Source organism: Rhinolophus hipposideros (genome assembly GCF_964194185.1).
Source record: "Rhinolophus hipposideros genome assembly, chromosome: 13".
NCBI classification, from domain to species: domain Eukaryota; kingdom Metazoa; phylum Chordata; class Mammalia; order Chiroptera; family Rhinolophidae; genus Rhinolophus; species Rhinolophus hipposideros.
In genome coordinates, this window is record NC_138059.1 from 74,002,249 (window position 1) to 74,014,764 (window position 12,516).

The window sequence follows — 12,516 nt, forward strand, 5'->3', positions numbered from 1 at the left end:
TGTAAGCTGGTCATTGATTCTGGAGAGATACTCTGGTGGTATTTTCAATTGTTGGTAAGACAGTTCCATAGGTGGTGCCCGTAATTCCATCAGGAGGCTCACCTTGTTGAGTTGTGTCTTTTGGGGTATTAGTCACCCCTGATAACTACCAGGTACGTTGTTTTATTAAGGTTCTGTAAAACAGTGGGGTTCTCATGCTGTCATTCATCAGTGAGAATACTTCTACAGAGAGAAGTATTCTTCTCCACATCGAGTATTTATTTATTGTGAGATAAAGGTTGTACAGAAAGGCAGGTTAAAACGTTTCATTTTTCCCCCTATATTTACCATTTTTCAGAATAAATCAAGAGGGTTCCCCACTATTCTCTAAATGTGACCCATGAGGCCGTGTGTGTGTGTGTGTTGTCTTTTATTTTTAGTACTGCTGTGAGCCCTATTGATGAGCTCTGGTTGGTGCTCAAAGTATCCGAACTTGGGCCTGGGAGCCTTGTTAAGTCTGTCCCTGAGACCGTCTAGCACAGCCCAGGCGTTCTGGATAGACAGCTGCCCTGCTGCGGGTCACAGCGCCCAGGCTCCTTCTATCTGCTCTCGGCCCCGACTGGAGACGACACTGCCTTACTGCACGTCCGGAAATGGCCCGAGACCACAGTCCGGGGCTGGGCTGCTGCTCTGTGCTGATTGTCACTCATGTTTCTAGGACTTTTCAGTAGACAGATACCAGGAAGACTTTTTTTTTCTTTAAAGAGAAACTAAATTATAAATTTGTACCACTATTTCCAATTCAGGCATAGAATTCTGAGGCTTTCCTTCTGTAACTCTGTATTTACTTCTGTCTCATGCTGAACATCTTGCTTCCCAAAGTTATTAACATAATTACCTGTCTGTCTTCTCCTATGTAATTTCTAATAGTTTCTGAATGAACACATTCATGTGAAGATTAAAATATTTTTCCCGAGAACATGGTGAGCTTTTCCTGACATTCTTTGTGCCTTAGAGTTATATATTCCACTCAGGTTACACAGTCTGATTCTTACGTTTTAAAGAAATAACTCTTCTCTGAATGGTTATGATGTCACATTGACACATAGTTGAATTCTGCTTTTGATATTTAGGAATTGCTTTTTTGGAAAGAATTTGATTTAATTTTGTTTTATAATCATGTGCAAAATTTACATTTTGCATGTAAATGTAAATACGTGCAAATCTATGAAACAAAGTCTATTCAAGAAATGTAGCTTTTTTCCCTGTCTGCTCTCAGTTCTTTTCCTCTTTCCTCTCTATAGGTAATACTTTTTTTAATTTACATTTTATCATTTAATCTTTCAATTTCCTAAAAAAAAAAAAAATCGAAGGTTTTCTATGTGTATGTGTATATGTGTGTGTGTGTACATATAGTTCTGTGTATATATACATATGTCTATGTGTCTGTTCCTATAGATACGTATGTATGTACATGAGTATGTATGTATTACGTATTTGCGTTTGTACTTAGACTTCCAGCCCCCACCCGTTGGGTAAGTGGATCATACTATGCACATACTTTCCTCCACCTTTTAACATGTTCTTTTAACACGTTCTGAGGTCTGAGTCAGGGACTTTTAATTCTTATTGCTGTTCTACTGCCAACTCAATGGACTTTCAAACAGGGTCTGTTTTCGGACTTTCAAGGCGGTAACACTGCTATTCTGTCTTTCTCATAGGTTTATTTCTAAGATGAGATGGGGCATGTTAATGTGTTTTTGGAAAGTCAACTTCTTTATGCGTAATGTTGTTACTGTAGAATGTAGCACAGAGAGGTTTATTACGTGAACAGGAGAGGCTTTCTGGAGACCAGGTTCACTTTAGAAAGTTCTGCACAGTCTCTGTTTCTGACGGCACCACGTATGTCTCCTGCTTGGCGTTACACTGTAGCGAGGAGGGAAATGATAGTATCTTAGTTCTTAATTTAGTATGGCGGTTAATTCAGGATTGAAAAATCTTCAGCTCAGGGACACAGCTGCATGTATTACTGTGGAGTTAACGAACAGGTGCCCTTTCATTTTCACAAATAACAAACAATATATTCTAGGGGTATGGAAATTTCAAATTGAAGATGAACAGAACTGAGAAAATAAAGTCATCCATAATCTCACTACTCGAGTTGAACATCTAGGAGTGATTTGTACATCCTTCCAGAATTTTATCCTGTGTGTGTGTGTGTGTGTGTATGTACGTGTGTGTACACATGCGTGTGTGCATGTGTGCATGAGCATGTATATGTGTATCCATGTGTGTATGTGTGTGTACACGCGTGCGCGTGCGTGTGCTGAGGATGGTGATGAGGGTAGTTCTGAGCACTGTATAGGAGTGCTGTAGTGAATGACGAAGGAAACAGATGTCCTTTGTTGTGCCCTGAAGTAATTCTCTTGTGCCTCCCACATGTGTACCCCTGTCCCTTGTGTATGTAAAGAAAAGTGTGGAATACACCTAGAAGGAAAAGGTATGCAGCCAGACTCAGCTCCGTCAGTCACTGGAGATGTGATCTTGCAAAGGGTTTGACCCCTCTGAGTCCACCTGATGGCTGCGCAGTGCCCTGTCCCTCAGTCAGCATGACGGGTGCCTGGGAAATGGTTTACAGCCAACTGCCCAGCGCGATGTGAATGAACAGGGTCAACAGTGAGAACAAGCCCCCAGCAGATAGTATTTTTTTTTACAGTTGTAATATTTATAAATCTCTCTCAAAATGACTCATGTCAAGAAGACAATGAAACCCAAATTGCAGAACTTCTAGCAACCAAACCGCTCTCACTGATGATGGGTCCTATTGATCCTGTCTTTTGAGCAGTGAGTGTGTGACCCACAGGCTTATGAGCAGTTGTCGGAAATGCCGTCCCTGTAGACGTCAGGGACTTTCCACCTGGTGCGCAGGGAGCTGTGTTGTGTCCTATGCTGCTGCACTCTGGAGGACAGACTTCCGGTGGTGTTACTGTGCTACAGGCATGAAGTGTGGTTTCATGTCGTGTTTTTTCTAAACATAGGATCTCTTTGGAAAGTCAGATCCATACCTGGAATTTCACAAGCAGACATCTGATGGCAAGTGGCTGATGGTGCATCGGACAGAGGTGGGCAGCTGGGCTTGCAGATGGGCTTGGCGTTGTCTTTGGGATTGTAGTAACCTGAATTGTAAAAAATTATGTTTTTGTAAAAATATCAATCTGAGTTCACACATATAGCCAGAGATACCAGGTCAGCGTGTGTATTTTGCTTCCTTCAATGAGGTACTGCAGCCTTCATTCTTAGTAAAATTTTCATTTTGAGAAACTGAAAACGCCATACAGAACACTAAGATGGATGCCCTGCACACTTGTACATTTTGCCTGCACACACGTGTTCTCGGTCACACGCACACACACGCACACTTACTTCCCTGTGCAAAGCCGTCCTAACGTCCTGCAGATGTCAGGACGCTTCACCTTTGAACAGCACAGCAGGTGTTTCTCTCTGCACAGCCACCCCTGAAAGGAGGAGCGCTGACTCAGGAACACTACCCCATGGACCCCTCATCGTCAGCTTACATGTCCAGGATCAATCCAGGTTCACACTGCATTTCTTCTGTGGTCCCAACATAAGCGTCTTCTCCTGCCTCCCCTCCACCTTCCTGCATGGACTCTCCTGAACAACCAAGGCTAGTGTGTCCAGCTTTCTGGACTCTGTTTCCTCACGATTCGACCAAGACCAGATGTTGTCGTGAAGAACACAGTGCGGTACCCACGGTGTGAGGCCGCCAGGACTGATTACACTCGGCCACATGGCTACGCTGGTGACTGCCAGATCTAGCGAGAGAACGTCCCGTTCTCCCCTTTGCGGTTATACGTGCTCCGCGGTGTGCTGCTTCGAGGCTGTGTGAATAACCTGTGCTCCAGCATTTCCCCCAGTGCTTGTAGCACCTATTGGTGACCCGTCCCCGGAATCAGTTATTATATTGGGGGTTGTCAGATTTAGGCCTTTTCCATGGACGCAGCTGGGAAACATGTCTCTTTGCTTGTATCTGCTTATTATGTGTGTATATGTACTTAAACATTTTAAATGATGAATCTGGACTACCTTTTTTATTAGATGTAGCCCGGCAGGTTCTGTCCCAGCCTTTCTTACTCCAGATTTGAACCTTCTGGGTCCTGAACAGAAGGTCCAGCACAGTCCGTAATATGTGCTTCCCAGGGCGCCCTGTAATGGGCGTGTGTTTCCCAAACAGTCTTTACTTTCCTCAGAATGTGGACAATCTATCAGAGTTCTCATATCACAGCTGTATGACACTATCCAGCTGTTTTTTCAGGGAAAATGTTGACTGGTCGCAGAGGTGAAGGATGGTTGGCGAGAGTGTAGCAAGAATCTAGGAAAGGCAGGAACCAAATGTTAATGAACTGAATGTTTTTCTAACTCTGAATCTCTGAATCTCCATTTTTATAGGTTATTAAAAACAACTTGAATCCTGTTTGGAGGCCTTTTAAAATCTCACTTAACTCACTGTGCTATGGAGATATGGACAAAACTATTAAGGTAACTTGAAATTATACATGTACACATACTTGCCTCTTTGGTAATTAATTGATTACTATTTAAAGAAAGTAAATGATACAACAGAGACTGTAGGATTCACGTTTAGGAACACTAACATAGAAGTATCTCCAGTAGGCAAATAGTTTGAACGGTTGACATGTTTCACTAATTTTGAACTAATGATGAATCAAACATTGTGATTTTTATTTCACTCTTCATTTTTTAAAATAAAATGTCCAATTTAAATCTTTTTTCCTTTTAACAAGTTCCCTTTTCTCTACGAATAGGAACTTCTAACTACCCTCTTTGCCTTTGTGTGTCAGACAAAAACAGATGTTACTTGCAGATAAAAACAGATGTTACTTTAATTAAGAACCCAGAGCTTCTTTTCTTTTGCAATGAATATGGTAATGACATGGGACAGGCATAGGATTTAGAGTCAGAGCACACGCCAAGTCTTGATTTAGCCCTTTAAGGAGCTAAGGGACCTTGGGCGGGTTATCTACTTCTTTACTTACCTGTGTGGATTAGAGAAAATAATGTCTACACTGTAAAAAAACTAAAGGTTACATGAATGAAAGAGAATGTTTTATAAACTGTTGAACACAATGTAGATGCTGTTATTATAGAAAACTGCTTCATTCTTAGATCCATAGAAATTTGTCCTTTAACCATCAATATAAGTATGATTTGTGTGATATTTCCAACAGCAGTGAAAATCTAGGTACTGTGAGGAGGGAAGACACTTTCTTCCACCCTCAAGGTTCTTTCCACTGCTCCAATGATCAACTAGACACGATACGAATTTGCAAGAGAAAGTGACCAAATTTAATTTCCTACATATGTATGGGAACCCCTCAACTTATATAAGCGGTTCAGAGACAGAAAGGGCAGTTGAGGTCTAGCAGACATTCCGAGCGGGGGATGAGCCCAGGCAGCTGGGGCTGCAGGCATTGCAGGGAGAGCTGCTCAGTAATCATCAGGCAGGTAAAAGCCATTTCTGGTGATAACTCCAGTGGACCAGGCTCCGAATTTAAATTCTTCTAGATAGTTAAGGGGGAACAAAAGTTTCTCTCGAGTCTGCAGTGTCTCGGTTGCCTTTAGCTCAAAATAATCCTCACACCACAGAGGCACATTACAGCACAAAATAATAATAGGAAAGTAGCTGTCAGGATTGCCTTTGGGAGCATTTGAGACCTTGCTCCCTGGTATGTCATCATTTGGGCTCAAATAATCTCTTATAAAAATTCAAAGAAATTACTTTTTATTATACTAAATCTAGAGCTTTTGCTTTTCACATTAAAAATAGTAAGTTGAAGCTGCATTAGATCTGAGAAGCAAGAAAAGCTGGGAAAAATAAGCCTGAATCAAAACGATTTGACTGTTTGTAATATGTTAACAATGAAACATGTTTTTTAAACTTTTTTTGCATACAGTGGCTTGCGTACAGGGCTATTTTATTAGCGTAAGTACACTGCTTTTCTGAGTTTCCTCTGATGAATGTCTTCCATCCTGAAAGTTTCTCAGTTTGTTTTAATGACATGCGACTTGGTTTGCCACATTCTCACTCTTTATTTCTCTGTAGTATCAGAAAGTCACACATTGTGATTTGATCAGTGTGTGGAAACTGCGTGCAGGGTGAAGTAGAGTTAGGGAGCAGAGGAGAGAGTTAAGAGTCCCAGTGACCTGGCTGCGGTGTGAGTGTACCAGTGTCATCCGTCTAGCATGCGTTATTATTTTCATAAGGTCAAGTGAGTAAGAGAGAGAATCACGCATGCCACCATGTGGGAATGCCTCAGTGAGTAAGTGTGGTGTGGTGTGTGCATTCCTGACATATGTACATGTGCACAGATGTACATATGCACATATTTCAATTTCACAAGCACCGCTGATAGTGTGTGTAGAACAGACAACAGTACGAGTGTTTGAATTGTTGAGCAGAGAAAAGAAATGACGAATCATTCCATCATCTTCCGTCCACACGCGCCAGCATTATAAATGCCACATATTTCTGTAGCAGCAAACATTGGCCTAAACTTTCCTACATATTAATTACAGTGAATTATCAGAAATTACAGTCAAGGAACATTTTTACATTCCCTGAGTTTCAGGCAGACTAAACATATGACTAGTGATAGCACTTCATAAGCTTAGTTTAAATAAAATCTTGGCATTATCAAAGCTTGGGCTATCGTAGGTATAGATTGTGGTTTCCTGAATGCAAGTCTACAATGTAAAGTTCTGTCGTCCATAATTTTAAAAACCTATTAAAAATAAAATTATTAAAATACTAAGATTGTTTTTGACTTTCTCTTAATTTTAGTTCATCTAGGAAAAAAAATCATTGAGATCATTAATTTTCTTTCCCCTGACAAACTAAAGAGTCGGAAGAAAAGCTTTTGGTTTAAAAAAGAATCATCGAACATGCTCGTAGAGTGCATGACTCAAGCTGTCAGAACTGGTCAATGACCGAAGTGCTTGCGACAAATAAAACCTCTGTAACAGTTGCTCAAAATTGCAATTCTAGACCTTGTTTGTTTTTAATGAACTCATTGATGTTTAGTCTTCCTGAATAAACACTGAAGTGGAGTAAGGGATGAAAGACTTCCTGTGATATAAGCACCCATCTCACTTTTCAGAGAACCGAGAAGAAAACGTCACCTTGCAGGGGAGCACAGAGAAATCCTGAAATTTGTGGTGATGTTTATGAGGTTTATTAATTTCAGTTGGAGATTTATGTAACTTGGTAAAGGCTAATGGCAGGATGGAGGGCTGGCGCAGGAGAAAAGCTCCTGAGTCCCAGGCTGGCATTCTCAATCACATGCTCTGGGAGTCACGTGTCCTCAGTAAAGTGGTTACCACAGGACACGTCGTCTTCCCAGACCCCCGAGTTCCTCCGCCTGCCTCCCAGGCCTAACTAGGTCACGTGTGCAGTACACGCAGTACAGGTGTGCGGACGTGAAACGGCGCTTGGGAAGCCCAACGCCCCGTGCAAACGTTGGTTACGCGGTGGGCACCGTGAACACCTCTGCTTGCTCGCAGTTCATCCCACCTTGATTTTCTCGTTGCGATGAATAGTCAGGTATTTTGTGAATATTTGCTCTCCAGCTACATCTGTCCACCTGGCACCAAACTGCATGCAAACCCTACTCTCAGCTCTGTTCCATCTGCTTTAAGAGAGAGGCGGCATTAATGAGAGCCGCAGGGAAGGCCAGACTTCACCTGTCTCATGTGGACGGAGTAACTCGGACCCAGCAGGGATGCCTCCTCAGTAGGTTCTCTCTTCCTGGCATTTCCTTGTTCACTGCAGGGCTCAGAGCTGCAGAGCTGCTCTCGTCATGGGCGATGAGCCTTTCCAGATGCAGGAGTGGAATACATTTTCCATAATGCTAACTCATCTGGAATTGAATTGTGCAAGTTTTAGCTTCCTTCCTTTCTTCCTCCAGATAATGGCTTTTGGCCACTGAGCAGGGGTAACAAGGTAAAGAAGTGGGTGAGAAAAAGGTGTCATTCCATTTTGACTTCATCAACCTTTGCAATGGGCTTGATAGAGGAATTGGAAACTGTTTAAGGTGGAATTGAACAGTATTTGTGTTTCCTCCGCCTGTGATCTGCCCTAGAACCCATCCCAAGGATAGCCGGAGTTTAAGAGGCTTTCAGCCTTGACTTCCCGGGAAGTAGTTCCTGCTTCTCCAAGTAGGACTGCATAGTAAAGGTTTTACATTATTCTAACTAGAAGGGCACTTCTTGGTAAGTCCTTTTACACACGAGTATGTTGATTTTTACATATTTCCGTTGCACTTAATTCTAGGTAGAGTGCTACGATTATGATAATGATGGATCCCATGACCTCATTGGAACATTTCAGACCACCATGACCAAACTGAAAGAAGCCTCCAGGAACTCACCGGTAAGCTGCCTCTTTGTTGTCTGAATGTACCTGACACTTGGACCATGTCACCATGTCGCTGTTCCTTACGTTTTCCCCTTGGTATCGCAGATAGTTGACCCTGTTCTTACTCTATGCCACAGAATCCTCGGGAACTGGTCTAGTACTCACATGATCCAAAATTCATCCTGGGGTGTGAGTTTGCATTAATATTTACTGGTCTGGTTTTCTTGGCTTTAGACAACAAAGGTGGTTTGATGGAAAATCCTTTGTTTTAAAGTGTTTGGCATTTCTTTGGTCACAATACTAAATATCCACAGCACTGGCCAAATACCTGGGTGTGAACTGTGCACATGGCTACAGCCTGCCTCTCCTCACCCACATATGTGTCCTTATCCACGGGACGGCTGAAACGCATGGCTCTGCTACTTCAGATTAGGGCGTATTAGCTGCCATCTGAGGGCATTGATTTTGGTAGGATCATTTGTCTGCCTTCACTACATCCAGTTCATTACTTAGCGTCCCGACATATTTCTAACAGTGCCTCTGAGACTGTTCTGTCTGAGCCAACGTGGCTAAAAACCGTTCCAGAGTGTTTTGTAAGTGTAAAACTTTAAATTGCTTCCATGTTATTAATATTTACCTTTCTAGTTTGAGGTAAGTTGTTAATTCCCTTTATAGCTGTCTTAGAATAATCTGAGTGTTTATTAGCTGCTCAGAGACCTGGATAATGCTCATGTGTATATAGCATTTCTTTTGAAAATACAGCCATGGAGTTTCAGAGGTAAGAAGGTCGGGTGAGAGGTCTGTTTCGCCTCATCATGTAGGGGAGGTGACCTAACAGAAGATGCTGATGGTTTCAGATCAAAACTGAAAACCTAAATTAATAAACTTACGAGCCATTTGCTTTAACTAATTGGGGGAAATGAGTTTTAAACCAACAGAGGGACTAGAGTTTTCAGTCTGCCCTGCTCTGTGGTCTCGAAGCCCAGGTACGAGAAGCAGCCTGGACAGAGGCCCGGTTCTTCAGAGGCAGGGCTGGGCCCCGGCATCTCTGCGCTGGGTGCCTGGCTGGGCTCGTGCCCTGGAGCGCTCTGCGACAGTGCGAGGACAGGAGGGGTAACGCAGCTGCGGCCAGTGAGAATTCTGCACCCCACACAGTCACTCATCAGTGTTTATGGTGATGGCTGAGACCGGCAGGATCCTGGGCCATAAGGACTGTAGCATTTTGTTTTGTAGCATTGCATCACATGTGCTTTTTACTGTTGGATTCTGAGAAAGTTTTCATAACTCTGTCTAGGGTACATAGTTGCTTTCTGTTTACCAGAAGAGGCGACTCATCCATAGTCACTGAGGTTCCATTATATTCTAATGATTAGGTACGACAGTGAGAATTTGAAGGTATCACGTGGGGTCATTACACCCTAGCTATGAAAAAAAAAAGTGAAACAATTGAGGATAAAACAGAGCATGCCACTAAGTTTTACACGGCTGAAGAAGTTTAAGGAGTGGGTGGAGAGTGGAGAAGACCAGAACCGTAGTTGGTGTTCCAGACAGGACGACTTGAGCCCAGCCTTACGGGTCACAGGTGGACAGGAAGTGGGAAGGAAGACCAGTCTGTCTGGGCAGGAACCACACTGAGGAGAAGGTGTGAGACACTGGGTCTGTTTCTAACACTGGATCTGTTTCCCAGTGGAAAGGGCTTCACATACTTCTGGTTTCTGATAGTAGGTTTTTTCCTTCTTTTCTAAGCAGCGTATTTTTGGTCTTTGTGAAGGTAACAACCAGACGTAATATTTTATTTCCTTTATTGTAAAGAAGAAAGATTATTACTTGGAACATTTTCAAGGAAATTTATACTCAGGAACTATTTTAAAAGATGTATAATTTAGAAGCGCCTTTGGAAATTTCAGTGATAAATATTTCACGTACTTAATGTCCTTGTTTCAAAGTTGTAAAAGATCTATACTCGTGGGTGGTTTGATCCTAAGAGAAAAGTCATTCACGTGAATTCACATGGGCATTTCTAACATCGGTAGTGAGAATTAAGACTTGGCTTGTCTTCCTACAGATTGAATTTGAATGCATAAATGAAAAAAAGAGACAAAAGAAGAAAAGCTACAAGAACTCAGGTGTGATCAGCGTGAAACACTGTGAGGTCAGTTGATCTCGACCACTTTTAGTGTAATGAGATCACACTTCCAGTTCTTCTATCAACGTTTTATATCAAATAAACACTTGACTTTTGGGAAGTTGAACATTATATGAGCCTCTGGGCATTTTAGGGAAAAGAAGAGAGTAGGAAACAGTAAAGAAATCTTTCAGGAAACTTCCAAAGTTTGACAATGTTTTAGCGAAGGACACAGAATGTTAAAGTGCTCCATTATGGTAGGAAATGGGAAGCACTGAGCTATTTTCCCAGTGCGTTCGTGGAAATGATGTGATGAGAATGGAAGGGAAAGTCCAAGAGGTATCTTACAACTAACAAGCGGGTTGTTAAAGCATCCTGCTCATCATGCTTATTAAAGCTCTCCACGTATTAGACTCATGGTGAGTTTCTTAAAACTTCACGTGGGTGTATTTCCTCTTTGGCCCTTAGTATTCGAATCTGAACACGGCCATGATTATCGTGAGGGAAAATCTTCCCGATTCGTGACATGTAGGGCGGGGCCTTCCACACGTGCAGGGCACGTTTCCGTGTGTCTCATGTTCTGTTCCGTTTATAAACTATAAAGTGTTTGCCGCAGAGCTCTCCGTCGGCCTTGTACGCAGGACAGTCTGATTTTTACCACTGCTGTCTGTCTTTAGATCACAGTGGAATGCACGTTCCTGGACTATATCATGGGAGGATGTCAGCTGAATTTTACTGTAAGTAACTCACTGACTTTTTCAAAGTAGGCTGTAACATGTTGCTTTTTTCTTCCATTTTCAGTGTTTTTCCTTTTCCTGCCAAACTGACTTTGTGATGAAATTTACATACTCTGTGTAGTATGGTCTCTTTACACACAGGGTCCAGGTACATCATGAAGCCTTCAGCTTTGTGGATAAGATCTGTTCCTTGCGACAGAAAGTGGATGTGTACAAACCAGTGGTGGTCGTGCAGCAATTTAAATAATAAAAAGTGCCAAACAGACATACAGAAACAAGCCAGATGTCTAAAGTCATGGGTGTACTAATTCATGATTTAAGGCATCTAGGAAGTAGGACGCTGAGCCTCCGATTGTTTGAGGCGGAAATACCTGCCGTGTCAGGCATTTGCTAGGAAGCAGAGCCGAGCGCGGGGGGGGGACGTCTGTGCCTCAGCTGACCCTCTGGATGTCAGCACAGGCATCCCGCCTTCACCAGTGGGGGTGTCGTTGTCCTTGCAGGTGGGGGTGGACTTCACTGGCTCCAATGGAGACCCCCGGTCTCCTGACTCCCTTCATTACATCAGCCCCAACGGCGTGAATGAGTACCTGACCGCCATCTGGTCTGTGGGCCTGGTCATTCAGGATTATGATGCGTGAGTATGGCTTCTCCTCCTTCCCCGAAAGGGCAGTTTCTGTCTCACATGCTTGTCCTCAGGTAGAATTGGTGGGGCCGCTGGGGGTGGGTAGCCTTCTCCCTGAAATTTCTCATCTTACCTTGTCTGTTTTCCTCTCTGTGGCAGTCGTGGTGTTACCTTTGACCTCTGATCATGGTCTGTGGTAACCCACAATGTATTACCTACAAGGTGCTCTTGTGTCTTTGATCTAGTTTCCTTGGGATTTACTCATTAGGGGAAAGTTGTCTGTGAGACTGAAGTCCAGACAACACTTTCTGCAAACACTCGTAGACTCTGTTCCTTAACACATCTATTTCCTTGGCAGTCATTGTCAAATTATTTTCTTCATGGTGACTTTGAACAACTGTCAAAGGATAGTTACTATATTATAGTTACTATAGTTACTATAGTATACTATATTATAGTTACTATATTATAGTTACCTAATTACTATAAAATATTTTCAATGAATTCTCAATGGACACATTTTGAACAGATTTCAATAGGTCCTTTTGAAGATTTACAAAACAATAGAAAATATATCCGCATTCCTAAGTTTTTCTTCTGG

General features: G+C 42.5%; 1 protein-coding gene across 3 annotated transcripts in view; it reads left to right on the plus strand.

Moving 5' to 3' along the window:
- Window positions 1–12,516, plus strand: part of CPNE3 (copine 3) — a 36,922-nt gene that overhangs the window by 14,743 nt on the left and 9,663 nt on the right. For 2 of the 3 annotated variants that reach the window (XM_081070964.1, XM_081070963.1), the window contains 6 exons: window positions 3,018–3,101; window positions 4,447–4,536; window positions 8,348–8,446; window positions 10,497–10,583; window positions 11,234–11,293; window positions 11,794–11,927. In XM_081070964.1, the coding sequence (XP_080927090.1) occupies window positions 3,018–3,101; window positions 4,447–4,536; window positions 8,348–8,446; window positions 10,497–10,583; window positions 11,234–11,293; window positions 11,794–11,927 (554 nt within the window). Of the gene's footprint in view, window positions 1–3,017; window positions 3,102–4,446; window positions 4,537–5,972; window positions 6,002–8,347; window positions 8,447–10,496; window positions 10,584–11,233; window positions 11,294–11,793; window positions 11,928–12,516 lie in introns of those variants that run through there. The other variant, XM_081070965.1, reaches the window with a different exon arrangement.